General features: G+C 52.4%; 1 protein-coding gene across 1 annotated transcript in view; it reads right to left on the reverse strand.

Annotated features, from left to right (window-relative positions):
• Positions 1–20,035, reverse strand: part of PIWIL1 (piwi like RNA-mediated gene silencing 1) — a 135,604-nt gene that overhangs the window by 70,547 nt on the left and 45,022 nt on the right. The window contains exon 10 of the mRNA XM_040422529.1: positions 19,522–19,639. Coding sequence (XP_040278463.1) covers positions 19,522–19,639 — 118 coding nt within the window. The remainder of the gene's footprint in view (positions 1–19,521; positions 19,640–20,035) is intronic.

Consider the following 20,035-nt stretch of genomic DNA (forward strand, 5'->3'; position numbering starts at 1 on the left):
CATGGACAACTAGCCATTCCAAGAATAGTGACTAGCAAACTGCATACATTGTCCCAGAGAGGGCAAGTACAGCAGCTCGGGATGTACCACTAAATCGACAGACATCCATATGCATAAGGAATGCAGTAGTCGCCATGAAAAAGGGACTGCCCCTCTGTCATGTAGTACAACTAAGCAGAGAATATAAGGGAACACCGAGAACACCTGGACCCAGAAGGAACTACGGGACCCTGTCCGATGCCAGAGCAATCAGCTGAAAATTCACCTACCAGGCAGGTGTATGGCGCTCAGTGGTCCTGTCCCTGACCCGTCAGGGAGGATGTCCAGCGACGATAAATGCCGTTGACCCCAGAAGGATTCCGTGTGGCAGAGGACATCCAGCGATGACCGAAAACTGCTGCAGCGGCCGGTGCTCACCAAGCTACGTGCCCCAACACGGAGAAGATCCAGTGGAGATCACTGTACTCCACCAGGAATGGGCTGCTCTGTAATAGGAAACAACGTGAGTACTCCTCTATAACATGGGGTAATGCGGAGAGCAGCATACCGTAGTACCTTATAGAGATGGCTAAAGCAACCCTAGCACAAAGGCCAACAACCACCTGGCCATGGTGTAGGGAGCGTGGTTGTATGTGGACCACCCGCCAGATCAAAACAGAACAGCCATATACTGGAGCTACCAGAAGTAGCACTAAACCGACAAGGTGGGGGTTGGGCTGGCCCAACCCTGCCAGATATGGTAACCTTGCACATGCTGAACCAGGATGGCCTGTTGTAGACAGGGCCTTGAGAGGTACAAGGAGACCATTGAGCACGACAGTAATGGAGTGGCAGATGTATGGAAGAACCAAAAATATGGAACCAACATCCGCAGCACAGATTAGAACCCGGGGGCAGAAAGCACACAGTAATACAGAAACTGTATGGGCCACAGATTGCACTATAGGGCCCAGCATTTGGGGTACTACAAACAACCACCTAAAATATATGTAAAGTGGCTGCATGTTGCACTCTAAGGAGAGTGGAAACAAAGCCACAGGATCTGGGAATGCGACAGCATTTGGAGGGTACAGGTCCTCAAAATGTAAAGTAGAAAAACGGCTGTGTAGTGTAGAGATACGACCAGACAGGTGCAATGGGTACAGCATCTGGAGATGGTAGAGGTACTACATTTAAGATTAGAGTAATGTGGCCGCATGGTGCACCCTAGGACCAAAGAGGTGCAACAGCTACCGCGTTAGCAATGGTATCTATATTCCGCCCGGGAAGGGGAAAATAGGGCCGCACGGTACCACAAAGAACAAGACAGGTGCACACTACAATCAGGTAAATGCAATGGCAACTGAAAAAAAAAAAAAAAAAAAAGGAAACAGGGCCGGCATAGTACACCATAGAGCCAGACAGGTGTAACGGCTGCAGCATCAGAGACGGTGCAGGAACTCTACCTATGAATGGAGTAAGATGGCTGTTTGGTGCACACTATGTGAGGTAGGTGCAATGACCACGGCAATAGGAGGAGGCCTCAATATCTCGTCCGGTAAGGGAGAGAAAATGCCACATGGTACACCATAAAGCCAGACAGGAGTAACGGCTACAGCATCCGGAGATGGTGCAGGTACTCTACCTATGAAGGGATCAAGGTGGCAGCTTGGTGCCCACTAGAACCAGACGGGGGCAATTCTACGGCAATTGAAAGTGGCCTCTATATCTCGCCCGTAGGGAGAAATGTTGCCGCATGGAACACAATAGAGCCCGCCAGGGGTATTGGCTACAGCATCTGGAGATGGTGTAGGTACTCTACCCATGAAGGGAGCAAAGTGGCTGGGAACAGACAGGTGCAATTGCTACGGCAATTGAAGGCGGCCTGTATATCCCGCCCGGAAGGGAGAAATAGTGCCGCATGGAACACAATAGAGCCAGCCAGGAGTAATGGCTTCAGCATCTGGAGTAGGTGTAGGTACTCTACCTATGAAAGGAGCAAGGCGCTTGGAAACAGACAGATGTAATTGCTTTATCTCACCAACCTACAGGAGGCGTTTGCCTGAGCTAACAGCTTGCCTAGAACAGGGACCCCCTGTAATGAGGTAGAGTGGCGAACACCAGCACCAGGATGGGGACCGGGTGGAAACACTCAAATGTGTGGAGCATAGCCCCTGGTATAGGGGAACCAGGAAGGCCTGTCAGGTACAGCCTATGGCAGTGGTGCAGGTACCCCCCTGTTAAGGAAAGGCGTACGTACTAGAGACACCACGTATGTGACTCAATATGCTAAACACGGGGACGGCTGCCTTACCTGTGCGGTTGAATACCTGTGCAGTCAGGGGAGCCCCATCCGAAAATCCACTAGAGGGGATACCAACCCTGGGTAGGAGAGGTTCCTCCGTGCACATTAGTCTTGACCTCCCAGAGGGCTTCTGTATGGAGGAAGACCGCCTGATGCTCTGTTCTGAAGGAATCGATGCAGAGGTGTCCCTAGAGGCAACGGATGGGGTGACGGGAAAGGATTCGTCACCAGCCTCAGGCCTGTCCTGGGGAGGACCCGAGGAGGGGTGGAACCCTGTTGAGACCACCCGAGGTTGTACTGTGAGCTACCCCTTGCCGGACCCAGTATCTGAGCGTGCCCCATCTGCAGGGAGGACCCTGGGAGGGCAGAGGTGGCCGCAATTTGGGTAGGTAGCGGTCCAGCGACTCCGCCAGGGATTGGGAGGGTCGGACAAGGCTCCCATGGCTTTGACAAGGAAGGAGCCATTCAGGGGGGACCTACACAAAAGGATTGGTCAGGGGACACGATGGGGTCTGGGAAGATGTACTGCACACAAGCAGGGACAAGCTGACCGCATAGCAGCCTTCATAGACAGCGGACGCACGTGAAACACCTGGCGATCCGAGGAGAGGCTGGGAGAGGAGATCCACATAGAGCAGCCAGCAGAGGCTGTCTTATCTGGACCCGGATGCCATATTCCCCAAAGAGGTGCTGCAGCAGCTATAGAGGTGGTCAGGAGGGCTGCAGGAGAAATTAAGCAATTGGGGGGGGGGGGGGGGGGGTTAGCCCCCCCCTCCAACAGAAAACCCACGTTAGACCAGGAAAGGGTGGAGGAGATAGCCCCTCCCGAGGGCCAGGCGGGGTCAGAAAAGTCCGGGAAGCAAGGAGGAGGGGCTGGAAAGATTGCGGACTAGCAGGCCTCGATTTATGAGGTGGCCGGGAATGGAGCGAGGGGGGCGGGGCGAAACGCGGCCGACCGAGGGCCCTCCGGACCCACAAAACTAGGTGAGGAGGGTAGGGAGGGAGAAGCGACGCCTGGGGATGGGCGGATCAGGGCAAACGGAGCACCTGGGAGCCGGGAACGGGCCATGGAAGATGAGGCCTAGTCCCGGCAGAAGCCTGGGACTAAAGTAGCAAGAAAGGCCGGGGAGAAGACTGTGTGGCCAAGGAGGAGAGAAAAACCAACCAAGGGAAAAGGAGGGGAAACAAGAATATAACCCCTCACCAAGAAAAAAAGGGGAGGGGGGTTGTCTTGGAGGAAGATGGAGGCTTCCCAGGACCCCCGGCTAAGGTGGATCCCACCCCCCTGGCCACAGGAGGGAACCTAACCCTGGCTCAGGGACAGGGGAATATACTCACCGTCCGATATACTCACCGTCTGATGTCTTTGGGCGCCGCAGGGTCACCCCTTCAGCAGACTCATGCCAGCAAGCCACTGCGGATGCAGTCTGTGGGGACTGGGTGACCGGCGAAGGTACCGAAGTACGCGCCCGCGGGGGGGAACTAAAGTGGAACCCGATGGAGCCCCAGCCTGCAGCAGGTATAACGGTGGAGATCACCGAGACCTGCAGAAGAGAGAAAAAAAAGAATAAAAAAAAATAGAAATAACAGCAGGACCTGCAAAAAAAGCAGGACAGGTCTGCCTCCTCCGGACACTAGACTAAAACTGAATAGCCTCGTGCCTGTGGAGAGTGTATAGCCCACCTGGGAGGAGCCAACACTTTTTGTGTCTAGTGCCTCCTAGTGGTAGTCGGACGTATACCCATGGTACTGTGTCCCCCAATGCCATGCATGAGAAATCTATATTAAGTATAAAAGCCACACAACCCGTCTGGGAAAATTATATCAATAAATATCCTTTCTCGTACTTTTTCCATTGGGGGACACAGACCATGGGTATAGCTTAGAGGTATCAGTAGGAGGGACACTATGCAAATACAAAAGAGCTCCTCCTCCTCGGGCTATACCCCCCCCCCGACTCCACCAGGAGGAACCCAGTCTTTGCTTAGTGTCTGGTGAAGGAGGTTGACACTTTCATTCGTCTCCCTTTTGTTATTTTTCTTCCAGCTGGGGACGCAGGTCGGCATTGCGCCTTCCTGGTCCCCCATGGAGTGCCCGCTGCCGTCTGTTGGACGTTGCCAGGCTGACTCCATTATCCCCCCAAGAAGGCAAGTGGATCCGGGCTCAACCTGCCAGCTCCGGCATCTCACCAGCTCCTGGGTCACCTGCTGCCACCCTCCTCCAGAGCACTGCACTCCTGAGCAAGGAGTCAGATGTCTGAAGAGGTGCATCCCTGCTGGTCCTGGAGTCGAGGGAGAAGATCTGCAGGAGCAGATAAGTATGAAGCTGCACCTCTGTGTCCCCCCCCCCCCCCTCTCTGCTCTGAGACCTATGGGCCTCCTGGGTGAATGGGGATCTAGGTGGCATTGTTGTTCTGTCTGGGGCGCAAGGGTCATGGAGGCACTTAACAGGACGTCCCTGCTCCTTCTCTGGCGGCATATCATGTCTCTGAGCGTCGCCGCTTTATCTCACAAGCGGAGCACTTCCCCCTCCGGTCTCCGCTTCTCTGGGCTTGCCATCCCCCTTGCTGGGGACGCCTTACTTTAGTTTTTTCCACGCTGAGCGGCGCCATTTTACTTCCCTTCTTTAAACAGAGAGCTCTTTTCGCGCTCCTATGACGCGATCGGGGGGCGGAGCATAATCGCGACCGGGGGTGGAGCCTAATCGGAACTCCGGCTCCTTCCTGCTGCTGCTGAGAAGCCTCTCACACTGAATGGCTGCTCCCCCGCTCCTCTCTGGATGCCTGAGCGGTAGGATTTTTTCTCTCTGTACTGATTCCAGTCACTTTTGTGAAGAGACCATCATGCCTAAGACTAAGTCCGGTAAGACCTCTTCTCAGACCCCAATGGGGTCCTGTTGGAGTGTCTGCTACCACTTTCAGTCACTGGTGCCTGTGCCTCCTGCCCTGCCTCTGGACAGAATCACCTTTCTCCCCCTTCTCTTGCCCAGTCCAGCCCCCCCCCCCCCCTGCAGAGCCTGCGACCCCCGCTTGGGCATCTGCCATGTCCAGCGCGGCCGCTGATTTGGCCCTGTTCGCCAAGGCAGCCATGTCTTTCATGGAACGTATGTCCGTTTCCAATCCTGCGGCGCAAACCACTCCGTCCCCTCACAGTGGTTCCTGCAGAGGACGCCTGACTACTTGAGCATGTTGATTGAGCATGTATAACGCTCGATAATATGCGATGATGGAAAATAAAAAACCGAGCAGTAATATAACAATAAAGTGAACTAAGAGAAACTGTGTCTATCTTTATTCAGTCCAAGATAGGACTACTGAGCAGCAAATCCTAGAACCAATAAGACATCAAGTAGTAGTGAAGGTGTCTTAGAGGCCTGAGAGCCCAAAGCTTCTCAATAAGTAATGCTTCAAACTAATATCCAAAAGACAAGGCAAATAAGAAGACAATGCCAACCAACAAAAAAAAAAACAATAACCCCATATAGAATAAGAGAGCACACATAAAAATTTGATTTTTTGTACTCACCGTAAAATCCTTTTCTCGTAGTAGGCATTGGGGGACACAGCACCATGGTATATGTCCAACTACCACTAGGAGGCGACACTAGACATAAAAAAGTGTTGGCTCCTCCCCGTTGGGCTATACCCTCTCCACAGACACTAGGCAGCTCAGTTTGTACCAAAAGCAGTAGGAGAGAGAAGAAAGGCAAGGAACCAACAACTCCCGTACCGGGAAAGATCAAGAGACCAGCCCGGAGAAGCTGAAGTAAAACAACATAGGGAGGGATCTGTGTCCCCCAATGCCTACTACGAGAAAAGGATTTTACGGTGAGTACAAAAAATCCAATTTTCTCGTGCATGGCATTGGGGGACACAGCACCATGGGACGTCCCAAAGCAGTCCCCGAGGGTGGGAAGAACAACCATGCCACCTGTGGGCATACAGGTGCGGGAGAACCATGTGACCCAACAGGAGAAAAACACGGAATAGGCAGGAAGCCTCATAACAAGGGAGAAACTCCAAGGAGGCCACAGTGACGACTGCCAGCACCCCAGGACAAATGCCTGGGAGAAGGTCCCAAATGCAAGAAGGCAAAGGAACACCCAGCTCAGCCGAAGGCTGGAGGGAAAGTAGGACAGCATCGCGTATCGGATCTACCCAACATCCCAATTGTCTCAGTGGAAAGCACAAACACCCTGAGGTCAACCCCTGAAGGGCCAGGGGAGCAAGGGAAATTGGAATCACTGAAGGCCAAACGAGAGAGTGAAGCTATAGCAAGGCTCACATGTGAGTGGAGCAGGTCTCCTCTCACCGCAAAGCAGGTGAAAAAGTTAAGCGCCCTATTGAAAGGAAAAGATCCTAAAGGCGCTAAGGGAAACCGCCAACCCCTGGAAGGGGAGGGGGTTGTAGGTAAAAACCAGGAAAAGAGAAAAGACAAGACCTGCATCCCCAACCAGGAGACGAGGAACGAGCCTCTGAAAACAAAATATCGCTGAGAAGCGCAAGACCGGAGAAACTCTGGCGAAACTCATTATCAGGGAAGAAGGGAACCAGATGCAAGCCCAGGAAATCTCAGCAGGGGCACACTGGAGTGAGGGAAGCCATAGCAAGGCTCACATATGAAGGGAGCAGGACTCCCCCCACCGCGAAGCAGGTGATGAAGATAAACGTCCTATTGGAAAGAGAAAACTCCCAAAGGCGCTAAGGAAAACCGCCAACCCTTGGAAAGGGAGGGGGTAGGAAGTAAAGGCCAGGTAAAAAGAAAAAAATAAGAGAAGACCTGCATCCCAAAACCAGGAGACGAGGAACGACCCCCTGAAAATAAAATAATCGCTGAGAAGCGCAAGACCGGAGAAACTCCGGCCAAATGAAGTATCAGGGAGATGCAGGGCAAGGAAATCTCAGCAGGGATACACTGGACTGAGAGACATGGGAGGAGAAGGAGAGTACTCCCAAAAGTCTAAGGAGGAAGGCTCTACAAACAGGAGGGGTCCCTCCCGAAGGAGACCATAAGGTGGAAATGCAAACCGTAGCACTAAACCACTCAACACCAGGTACTTGAAGTGGGAGGATGGGAAGACAGACATGAATCCCATGAGGTCCAAAAGGCTATTGGAACCCGCAAGGGGAACAATCAACCCAGGTCCCTTCCCAAACAACGATAATCCTACAGAATCTGAGTGATCAAATGAACGGTGACAGGGACTCCAGAAAGGAGTACCCGCAATGGGCTCACAAGGAACCAGGAACTGAACCACCAGAGGACAACAAAAACCAGAATATCCAAGAAAAAATGAAAAGAACCACCCTATGGGAAGGAATTGGCCATGGACAACTAGCCATTCAAAGAATAGTGGCTAGCAATCAGCATACATTGTCCCGGGGAGGGCAAATACAGCGGCTTGGGTTGTACCACTAAAACAGACGCCCATATGCATAAGGAATGGTGAAGTCGCTATAAAAGAAGCGGGAGTGACTACACGAAATGTAGAAACCAGCTGCGACCGACATACAGAAGGCTCCCAGGGGGAGAGAGTACCGGATGGGCGAGGACAATAGCAAGGTCCCAAAGGACTGCCCTCTGTTAGATAGTACAACTAAGCAGAGAATATAAGGGAACACCCGGACCCAGAAGGAACTACGGAACCCTGTCCTATGTCAGAGCAATCAGCAGAAAATTCACCTACCAGGCAGGTGTGTGACGCTCAGTGGTTCTGTCCCTGACTCATCAGGGAGGACGTCCAGCGAGGAAATGTCGCTGACCCCAGGAGGATTCCGTGTGGCGGAGGACATCAAGTGATGGCCGAAAAACTACCGCAGCGGCCGGAGCTCAGCAAGCTACGTATCCCAACAAGGAGAAGATCCAGTGGAGATCACTGTACTCCACGAGGAATGGTCCGCCCTGTAATAGAAAACAAGACGGGTACTCTTTATAATATGTGGAACGCGGAGTGCAGCCGAAAGTAGAATTTGATAAGGATGGCAATAGCAACCCTAGCACAAAAACCAACAACCACCAGGCCATGGTGTAGGGAGCGTGGTTGTATGTGGGCCACCCACCAGATCAGAACAGATCAGTCATGTACTGGGTACACCAGAAGTAGAAATAGACCGACAAGGAGGAGGTTGGGCAGGCCCACCCCTGCCAGATATGGCTACCATATTCGAGCTGAACCAGGATGCCGAAAAGGGAAGTAACCAACATCCGCAGCACAGATTAGTGCCCGGGGAAGGAAGCACCCAGTAATACAGAAACCGTATGGGCCACAGATTGCACCATAGGGCCCAGCACGTGGGTTGAACGGTGACAGGGACACTAAAAATACACGCCGAAAACCGAGGTAAAGTGGCTGCATGTTGCACACTAAGAAGGGTGGAAACAAAGCCACAGCATCCAGGAATGCAACCGCATTTGGAGGGTACAGGTCCTCAACCTGTAAGGTAGAAATGAGGCTGTGTAGTGTAGAGATACGACCAGACCGGTGCAATGGGTACAGCATCTGGAGATGGCCGAGGTACTAGGTCTACGATTAGAGCGATGGGTCCACATGGAGCACCCTAGGACCAGAGAAGTGCAACGGCTGCCACGTTAGCTATGGCACCTATATTTCGCTCGGGAAGGGAAAAATAGGGCCACACGGTACCACAAGGAATGACAGGTGCACACCACAACAAGGTAAGTGCAATGGCAACTGAAGAATGCCCTCTATTTCACCTAAATAGAGGGAAATAGGGCCGCATGGCACACCATAGAGCCCGACAGGTGTAACGGCTGCAGCATCAGAGACGGTGCAGAAACTCACCTAAGAAGGGAGTAAGATGGCTGTTTGGTGCACTCTAGATGAGGTTGCAGTGGCAACGGCACTACAAAGTGGCCTCAATATCTCGTCCAGTAAGGGAGAAATAGTGCCGCAAGGTACACTATAAGGCCAAACAGAAGCAACGGCTACAGCTCCTGGAGATAGAGAGGTTAAATAAAAATGAAGGGCACAAGGTGGTAGCCTGGTGCCCACTAGAACCAAACAGAGGCAATTGCACAGCAATTCAGAGTAGCCTCTATATCTCGCCGGAAAGGGAGAAATAGTGCCGCACGGAACAATAGAGCCCGCCAGGGATACTGGATACAGCATCAGGAGATGGTGTAGGGACTCTACCCATGAAGGGAGCAAGGTGGCTGGAAACAGACAGGTGCAATTGCTACAGCAATTGAAGGCGGCCTGTGTATCTCGCCCAGCAGGGGGAAATAGTGCCGCATGGAACACCGCCAGTCAGCAGGAACTCTACCTATGAAAGTAACAAGGCAGCTGGAAACAGACAGATGTAATCGCCACGGCATAAAGGCCGGCCTGTATTCTCTGGTACAGGCACTACAAAAGAACCTTTAGAGGCCGAGAAGGGGAACCAACCCTACAAGTGGCGTTTGCCTGAATTATCAGCTTGCCTAAAACATAGCCCCTGGATAGGGGAACCAGGAAGGTCTGTCGTGCACAGCCTACGAGGGTGTACATACCAGAGACACCGCGTAGGTGTCCCAGCTGCTAAGCACGGTGACGGCTGCCTTACCTGTGCGGTAATTACCTGTGCAGGCAGGAGGGCGCCATCTGAAAGTCCACTAGAGGGGCACCAAACCTGGTAGGGTAGGAACCACCATGCACGTTTGACTTGACCACGCAGAGGATTCTGCATTGTGGAAGACCGCCTGATGCTCTGTTCCGAGGGAATCGGTGCAGAGGTGTCCCCAGAGGCAACTGACAGAGAAGGCTTCGTCACCAGCCTCCGGCCTGTCCTGGGGGACCCGAGGATGCCGGGGAGGGGTGGAAGCTAGTTGAGACCACCCAAGGGTGGTCCATGGGCTACTCTTTGCGGGACCCTGTATCTTAGCGTGAGCGTGGCTCAGGGGGGAAGGAGACCGCAATTTGTAGGTAGCGCTCCAGCGAATCCGCCAGGGACTGAAGGATCGCCATGGAGGGAGCCCATTCGCGCGGGAGGGGGCCCTACCACGTGGAAACCTCCGTAGACAACGGACGCACGAAAATCGTGGCGATCCGATACGGAGGCCAGGAGAGGAGGGCCCCATAGAGCAGCAGGGCTGACCTATCTAACCCCGGAAACAACATTTGCCAAGAGGTGCTGCAGCAGCTATATAGTAGGCAGGAAACCTCATTCAGGTGGCAGGGCTGCAGGAGAATGCAGCAATAGAGAGGGGAGAGAGGGAAGGGGCCTGTGGAGCAATCAGCCAGAGGCTGGCTACCGGACCCCAGGAGTTGTGCAGCGCACCGAGCGCAGAAGATGGCAACCGGAGATAGCAGGAGCCGGCGACCGCAGAAAGAAGGAGCCGACAGCCGGAGAAAGAACCGCCTCTCAGAGAGAGAGCAGAGAACCTGGGGCCGGCTTGGCAGGCAGAAGAGGCCCCTCCCAGGCTCCCCCCACGGAGGGGAGGAGACGTGAGAAAGCCCGGGAAGAGAAAAAGTGGGCGGGGAGTTGCGGCCTAGTAGGCCCGAAAAGCCGGGGACTAAAGTAATGGAGCGCGGCCGGGAGCGAACGGCCGCGACCGCGATAGTGCCCCAGAATTGCCGTGACGAACGGCGGCCAGGTGGGGGAGAGAGCTGAGGGAGAGACCCCCAGGGAGAGAAAAAACGGAAGGCCAGGGGCTTCAGGGGCCAGGATACAGCTGAGAGAAAAAACCCACAAGCTATGTAGCAGAGGCAAGGCAGCTTATCAGAGGCAAGTCATTGTCCCACACAGCAATAAAGCTGTATCATGTATCCGGGAAGGGAACATGAGGGGGGAACGCGTCCAGGCGTGGGAAGGAGGGTGGGATCCCTAATCTAACATACTCACCCTCAGACGTCTTCAGGCGCAGCAGTAACCACCCCCTCGGCGGACTCAACACGGGAACCGTGGGACTGCCGGAATTCCACTGCGGAAGCAGATTTGGGGACTGGGTGGCTGCCAGGTACCTGAGTACGCGCCCGCAGGGGGGCAACTAAAGTGGAACACGATGGAGCCACCCCTGCCGCAGGCCGAAACCTGCAGAGAAAGAAAAAATGATTAAAGAAAAAATAAAATAAAAAAGTAGCAGGATGACCTGCACAAAAAAGCAGGTCAGGTCTGCCTCCTATGGACACTAGAACAAAACTGAGCTGCCTAGTGTCTGTGGAGAGGGTATAGCCCAAAGGGGAGGAGCCAACACTTTTTTATGTCTAGTGTCGCCTCCTAGTGGTAGTTGGACATATACCATGGTGCTGTGTCCCCCAATGCCATGCACGAGAAATATATTGTTTATTAAAGACACATTAAATGACAATAAATATAACAAAGGCACAGAGTAAAGGGCGCGAAACGCGCGTCGAGGTGCAGCTCTGGTCACAGACCTTGGGTTCCGGCATACCATGGGTAATTTGCGTTTTTGTTTCATGCATTGTTACTTTGTTAATTCAGTATGATTTGTTGCTTACACACAGCATTCCTGCTCTGCCCTTGATTGTGTTACTATTCGGTAATCCGCATTTATCGGATTGCCATCTGTGTTACCATTGGGGGGTAGGTGTGCTGTGTGTTACCACATTGACTTTTTTGTATTATTGTATGTAGCATACACATGGTTATAGGTTACTTTGGGTGAACTTACAGCTCTCCCATTAGTATGCAGCTTTATACCCAATGCCTGTGACCCCCTTTTCCCTGTTAGTCCAGTATATGTGAGGGAGGTTGATTCTGGTCCCACCACATTGGGCGCACCACCACCCCCTTTACTTTGTGCCTTTGTGTTATATTTATTGTCATTTAATGTGTCTTTTATAAACAACATATATTTTATATGTGTGCTCTCTTATTGTACATGGGGTTATTGTTTTTTTTTTTTTTGGTTGGCTCAGTATATCATACTAGACCCCAGTGTATCTATATACCCAATTTGAGGTTTTTTTCTTATAGGTTGGTCTAAAAATAAGAAGACAATGACACAATGGGGGGTGGACGACACATCTTTCTCACAAGGTCGTTAAGGTTGTCTCGTGGCCCATAGGTTATCACAGGTCCCAACTTAAAACAGAATGCTTGCTAAAATAGGGCTGGAGGGGTTAAAAAATAATAATAATTTAACTCACCTTAATCCACTTGTTCGCGCAGCCGGCATCTCTTCTGTCTTCATCTTTGAGGAAAAAGACCTGTGGTGATGTCACTGCGCTAATCACATGGTCCATTACATGACCAATCGCCGTGGTGATGGATCATGTGATGGACCATGTGATGAGCGCAGTGACGTCAGCACAGGTCGTTTTCCTTACAGATGAAGGCAAAAGAGAAGCCAGGCTGCGCGAACAAGTGGATTAAGGAGAGTTAGATTATTTTTTATTTTATTTTTAACCCTCCAGCCCTATTTTAGTAAGCATTCTGTTCTAAGAATGCTATTATTTTCCCTTATAACCATGTTATAAGGGAAAATAATATAATGATCGGGTCCCCATCCCGGTCATCTAGCAACCATGCGTGAAAATCGCACCGCATCCGCACTTGCTTGCGTTTATCACGCAGCCCCATTCACTTCTATGGGGCCTGCGTTGCGTGAAAATCACCGCTCATGTGCACAGCCCCATTGGAGTTAATGGGTCCGGATTCAGTGCGGGTGCAATGCGTTCACCTCACGCATTGCACCCGCGCGGAAATCTCACCCGTGTGAAAGAGGCCTTAGAGTTGTCCCCTCTACTAACTCCTCAATGCAGAGTCTATTTCCACAGCACAGTAAACTCCCACTTGCATTAGAAGGAAGGTCAAAAGTCAAAAAACGTACATACAGCGAAAGATGTAAAGAGACCTTCCACAAAATAATACATAAAGCATATCAAGGATTTAACATCCCAAAAAATGATAAAAATCCAAAAAGAACAACAAACTGTCTTAAATGTAACTCGTCAATCACAGACCCATGGCATGGATTAAGGACATGTAACAACATTAAAAACTTCTGGCAAAACATCCAACAATATATAGAAGATAAATCTACCACCAGACCCAATATCATATACATTTCATTACAAAGAACAAGTCGGGAAAAACGAGATTTTTGTATAACTTACCAGTAAAATCTCTTTCTCGCTCTTTCCTTGGGGGACACCGAAGACCTTGGGTATAGCTCATCTCCATAGGAGGCGTGACACTAAGTGAAGACTGTTAAGCCCCTCCTCCACAGCTATACCCTCAGCCTGGAGAGGGAGACTGCCAGTTGCGTGTCCAAGTAGTGAGAAAAGGCAAAGTCCAACAAGGAACCAACAAGCCAACGGGTAACAAAAAACTTGGAAACCGTGTAGAGAAAAACAATGAATGGGTGGGTGCTGTGTCCCCCAAGGAAAGAGCGAGAAAGAGATTTTACTGGTAAGTTATACAAAAATCTCGTTTTCTCGCCCAGTTTCCTTGGGGGACACAGAAGACCTTGGGACGTTCAAAAGCAGTCCAAAAGGGGAGGGACCACAGCTCCAAGGCGAAGCACCCGAAGGCATCAAGGAACCGCCGCCTGCAGACCCAGGCGGGCCAAGGCAGCATCTGCCAAAGCCAGAGAATGCACCCTGTAGAACTCGGTAAGGCGTGCAAGGAAGACCTGTGGCCGCCTTGCCCAAATGCATGGCCGAAGCCCAATGCCTCCGGCCCAGGAGGCACCGATCGCTCTCGGTGACAGCAAGGCAGAATCCTGCCCTCGGTGCGGTAACCTCAGCAATAGCCAATCTGATAACGCGGAGGAAAGACCACCCTGGAGTCCGTTAACCCTAAGCGCGGGCCTCCAGGAAACCCAAGAGACCGAACGCAGACAAGAGTCGGAGATCTCCAAGTAAAAACGGCAAGGCCCAAACAACGTCCAAATCGGTGACGTGTTGAAGCGAAAGGCAAACACCACCTTCAGAAGGAAGGAAGAAACGGGATGTAGAACAGCCCTGTCCTGGGAAAGACAGAAGGCTGGGACAAAAAAAAAAAAAAAAAGGGGGTGGGCCATTCAGGCACCCGTCAGAGACACGACTGATACGGAAACACAACCGTACAGGACAGCCGGGGTAGAGAGAACTTCTGTAACGGCTCCAAGGACAAGATTGGAGCGCCGAGAGCTCAGTATGTAGTTCCCAGGGCGGTACCGAAGGACAGTACAGAGGAACCAAAGAGCCACTTCGAATAAGAAGGTCTTGACAGGCCCAGAGGGCCGGGGAACGCTGGAAGAGGAAGAACAGCGCCGACACTTGATACCTCAAGAAAAGGAATCCCAGTCCCAGGCCGGACTGGAAAAAAAAGACAGAACCATGGGGAGAGAAAAGTCAGAGTGGGGAATGCACAGCTTCCCACAGAACCCCAGACAAAAAAAAACATAAATCTTACGACAGATCCTGGACGAAACACAGCCAGGAGCGGACAGTAGCGAACCCGCTGGAGTCGCCTGGCAAGCGGGCGAAAACCCAATGTGATCAGGCGCAGGCCAGTAACACGGGCAGAAGGGTCGACAAAACTGGTCCCGTCGGCCCCCGAGCAACGTTGTCCCTATTCACCCGAGTGGGGGAGCAGAAGGACAGACGGAAAGGAACCAAAGGGTCCGCCCAGCATCCGCCAGATGCCAGGACAAGACAGGCTATAGTCCATGCTGATGTAGCCATGTTCTACAGTCCCGGTGTGGGAGATCAAAGGACAATCTGGACCGAAAGGTAGTCCCCCCAAGTTACCGAGAAGGTAAGTCTACAGTAGGACCATTGACTTAGAATGGACCACGCAATCTGCTCTCAGCGGGAGGACAGAAACGCGGTAGACTCGGTAAATAGGCACACAGCTAATACAGCCAGTGTGAACAAAGGAGACAGTACGAGGCCAAAGGGAAACACCGGAACCATCCACATGAACAACCATGCTCTCCCCAGAAGGGGAGGACAGTGAAGGAACAGCCTCTGAAGTCTGGCGGGGCAGAAGCCACATCGGAGTGATCTGTACCGAGCGGGAGCCAAACAGAGACGGCGAGATAATGGTAGTCGAGACAGAGGCCGGCATAACACCCTCCAAACGAAAGGAGGAGTGGGCAACAGGAAAGTCATAGGGCAGCTCAAAAGCAGAACCCTGCTACGCTGTGAGATGCCCGGTTCACCGCCTCGCAGAAGGCGAATACCCTGAAGAACCCAAGGTGGAAGTCCTCCGGACCTGGGTAATCGAGCACCCAAGAGAATTTGGGTGACCTTCCCGAGAAAAGCGGCCCGCACCTAATAGCAGATCAGACTGAAGCGTAGAGGCGCCAAGAGGAAGGACTCATACCACACTGCATCCGAAGAGGAGGAAATTGCAGCAGGCAAGGGAACCGCAGTCCTGCCAGAGCCAACGAAGAATTCGAGGGGCGCTGCAGACAACAGCACTCTCGACCATGTGACCACTAGCACAGGGAAGCAATGCCGCGGAAGGACGAATGGGCACGCATCTAGGAACCACGAACACTCCCTGGGATGAAGGGGCAACTAAATGAATGAGTACCACCAAGCTCCGTGCAGCAGAGAGCAAGTAGAGCCCGTCCGGGTCAGGTGGACAGAATGAACTCCTTAGAGACGAGTGCAAGGCTTGCGGCAAGCATCGTATCCCAAGAAAACAAAAGTATGCCGCAGGAAGCAGGTGAGGCATACGTACGAGCAGCCCCGTAAGCAGTGAGAAGGCCAACCCACCTACAGGAGGAGAAGGCATACACAGCCCAAACAACGCACAAGAACGTCCGCTCACTGCAAAAAGGTTACTTCAGCGAAAGAAGGGGGCTCGCCACAGAGTGCCAAAGCATGTACGGAATTGCAAGGTGCAACCTGAAAGGGAGTTATGCACAAGCCTAGTATAGCATGCGATGGAACGCAAGCAGTCCGCCCCGAAAGGGGGAATTGTACCTGGCAAACTGCAGTCGGCAAGAGTGCAAAGGCCGGTCCCAAAAGGGAGTGATGCCTAGGGCCGTACCTACTTCAGAGAAGCAAGACATACCCTATAATTCAGCATGAACGCAGGAGGTCCACCTAGTGAAAGGGGAACATGCACAGGGTTATCCTAGCATTAAGCGAGTGTGCAATAATACACCCAACACTGAACTTAGCGAGAGTGCAACTACTCTGCCAATGAAGGGGGACATGTACAAGTCCAGCACAGCCATACAAGGACAGTCGTGAATCTCATAAGCGTGCCAAAATCTGCCCATGGAATGAGGGGTGGTCACGCACAAGGCCAGCACCGTATCCAATGGGAGTGCAAGCGTTCCACCCATGTTAGAGGGTCATGTTCATGGCCAGCAACGTATCCGGTGAGAGTGTAGCATGCCGCCCAGAAAAAAGGGAGGGTAATGCACATGGCCAGCATCTCATCCAGGGAGAGTGCGAGCACCCCGCCATGTATGGGAGTCATACACATGGCCAGCAACGTACTGGTGAGAGACAAACACAGTCAGTGAGAATGTGTGTATGACACCTGAGGAAGGAAGGAAGGCATGCCCATGGCTGGCAGCGAATCCAGGGAGAGTGCGTACACCGCCCACGGAAGAGGGGTCATGCATATGGCCGACAACGGTCCAGCGAGAGTGCAAGCACCCCGCCATGTATGGGATACATGCACATGGCCAGCAACGTACCTGCGAAAAAACAACCACAGACAGAGGGATGTATGTATGCTGCCTGAGGGAAGGAGGCATACCCAAGGCCAGCAGCGAATCCAATGAGAGTGCAGCATACCGCCTAGAGTGCAGCATAGTAACATAGTACATAAGTACATCATAGCACATCAGTGAGAGTGCAGCATTCCGCCTATGGAAGGGGGTCGTGCACAAGCCAGTACCGTATCCGGTGAGAGTGCAGTATTCCGCCTAAAAAGGGGGGGTCATGCACATGATCGGCAACAGATCCAGTGAGAGTGTAGCGTTCCGCCTAGAGAAGGGGGTCACGCACATGGCCGACAGCAAATCCAGTGAGAGCGCTGCGTTCCGCCCATGGAAGGGGGTCACGCACATGGCCGGCAGTGAATCCAGTGAGAGTGCAGCGTTCCGCCTAGAGAAGGGGGTCACGCACATGGCCGGCAGTGAATCCAGTGAGAGTGCAGCGTTCCGCCTAAGGAAGGGGGTCATGCACATGGCCAGCACCGTATCCGGTGAAGGTGCAGTATTCCGCCTAAAAGGGGGCCATGCACATGGCCAGCCGGCAGCCAGGGAGAGTGCAGTATCCCGCCTAATATTATATATATAATTTTTTATTTTAAAACACAGCCTCTCTGAGGCTAAAGGGGGCCACCATATAGGGACACAGATTATCAGGAAAAAGGGGGGCCAACCATACAGGTCTATTGGGAGCCGGCCTGTACCCAAAGGGTTAACAGGGATCCGGCTTTGAGGGCGGCGCTGCGATTCCCTGGGGGGGCGGAGGAACCTCCCGGCGCCTGGAGAAGTTCCCGCCCCCTCCACCAGAGGCCGGAATTTTGCGGCCTAGCAGGCCGTGAAGCCGGGGACAAAATTTGCGGCCCCCGGCATGTACCGCCGGGACCTGTGGCGGAGTGGCGCATCAAACCGGCAGTGGGTGCCCACCCCGCGGGCCGGTCGGAATTGCGGCCCAGCAGGCCGAAGCCTGGGCCAAAATTTGCGGAGCCCCACCGACCGGCACCGACGGTCTGCTGGGGCATAAAAGTCAAGGCCAAAGCCGGCCGCGTGAGCCCACCCCGCCGGCCGGAAGAGTCAGGGGCCCAGAATGGCGGCCTAGCAGGCCGCGGAGCATGGGATAAGATTTTTGCGGCGCCCTGCCGCACCGGAATACCAATGCCGGCCGGAGGCGAGGACTTACTCCACAGAGCGCCCCCCCCCCCCCCCCCGTCAGGAGCGGACCTCAGGCCTTGGGTGACCTCAGGCCTTGGGTTCACCGCCTCTGCAACACTCCGGTAAGGAGGTGATTGGGGAGGGGGGGGAATGGACCCAGAGACCAGGTGCCCGTGCTGAGGGGAGACAGCCACTGGCTGCATGTCCTATGGAGCCAGGCAGGGGGGGGGGGGGGGGGGGGAGGCAGAAGGAGATTGCCGCTCTGCGGCAGCCCAGGGGCCAGCGTAGATCCGGCAGGGGACCAGAGGCCCAGTATGGGGGTCAGGCACGCAGGAGACCAGGGTGGGGGACGTAGGGCTGGAGAAGCCAATCTCTCACCATAGCCGTCTTCACCCTCGGTCCATTCCAGCAGGGTCGCCCCTTCAGCTACTGGCACCGTAGTGGCAGGACGCTGGAAGAGGGACTTGGCGTGCGGGCGACCCTTGCGCTGGCGGGATGTAGGGGAGCGAGGCTGCCCTGATCCACCTTGCCTTCTGTGGGGGAGGCAGCAGTGCGGGTGACCGGCACTGGCGCAGCTCAACCCCGGGAGAAACAGAGAGGTCTAGTGCGTCTCTGTTGTCCCTGATGATCTGGAACAAAAAGAAAAGAAAAAAGTAAAAATCAAAAATTTAAACAAGGAGAAAACAGCCCTGCAGAGCAGGGAGTGTCTTGCCTCCTTGGACACTAAGCAAAAACTGGCAGTCTCTCTCTCCAGGCTGAGGGTATAGCTGTGGAGGAGGGGCTTAACAGTTTTCACTTAGTGTCACGCCTCCTAGGGAGCAGAGCTATACCCAAGGTCTTCTGTGTCCCCCAAGGAAACTGGGCGAGAAAATCAAACATCACAAATTCCACAAATAATCCATGCCGTACTATTAGTAGCTAAAAGATGCATCATGAACTCCTGGATACACCAGACAACCCCCACAACTACAAAAGTAACATCTCAAATGAAATACACGATGTGCATGGAGAGGATAGATGCTTTAAATGACAAAGAAAAAAATACATACTTAAAAAAATACATACTTAAAAAAAATGGAAAACTTTTATTGAACCACACTTACTGAACTCACGAAATAGAAAATCTGATGACTCCATTCCAAGACACAGAATGGTACAATGTAAAAAAATAAAATAATGATGTAAACTCTCCCTAGGGAAACTAAATATTTAAAATATTTATAAAATACGTGCGTATATGTTACACCTGTGTCTTATTAATGTTAAGTTATTTATATATATTTTTGTTTTACCTTTTATTTATATGTACTGTAATTTGCAAATTACAATAAAAAGATTATAATAAAAAATAAATAAATAAAAAAACTCCAACTTGCTGTTCCTATAGAAAGGCCAGTGACCTCAACAGGGATATGGCAGATCGTGGCAGGCACCCAGCTCACCACACACCAGGCCACTTACTTGTGGATGTAGTTCAGGAACTTCGCCACTTGCTGTTCCCTCTGGTCTGGCGGTAGGCGGGTGTGAACGGCGAGATCTTTCATGACGTTGAAATCGCTTCGCATTCTGTCAGTCAGACCTGTGAAAATGATGTGAATATGGGTTTCTGCAAATGGGGCCTGCATCCTGCCGAGCATTCAGCAGGGTTATGACTGGTGCACTACAGAAAATGTGATCCTAATAGACAAAGGGGATGGACCCATCTGGACGACACCTTACTAAATCCAGTAATCCCCGCAATTAGGTGATCATCCCCAAAAGACCCCACAACTGACTAGAGAGCGATCAGGCTTATTTCCACTTAGGATGCAGCAGACGGACAGACCAGAAAGATAATCAATAAATACTGGCCCATTCTTTTAATGGGCCCTGATCTCTCCGATGCTATTCCACATCACCCAAGCATCACATACTGAAGGGTTAGGAGTCTAGGGGATAGGCTGGTTCAAAGCCACTATGCCCGCCCAATAGGGTC

This window comes from Bufo bufo, chromosome 3 (assembly GCF_905171765.1).
Source record: "Bufo bufo chromosome 3, aBufBuf1.1, whole genome shotgun sequence".
NCBI lineage: Eukaryota > Metazoa > Chordata > Amphibia > Anura > Bufonidae > Bufo > Bufo bufo.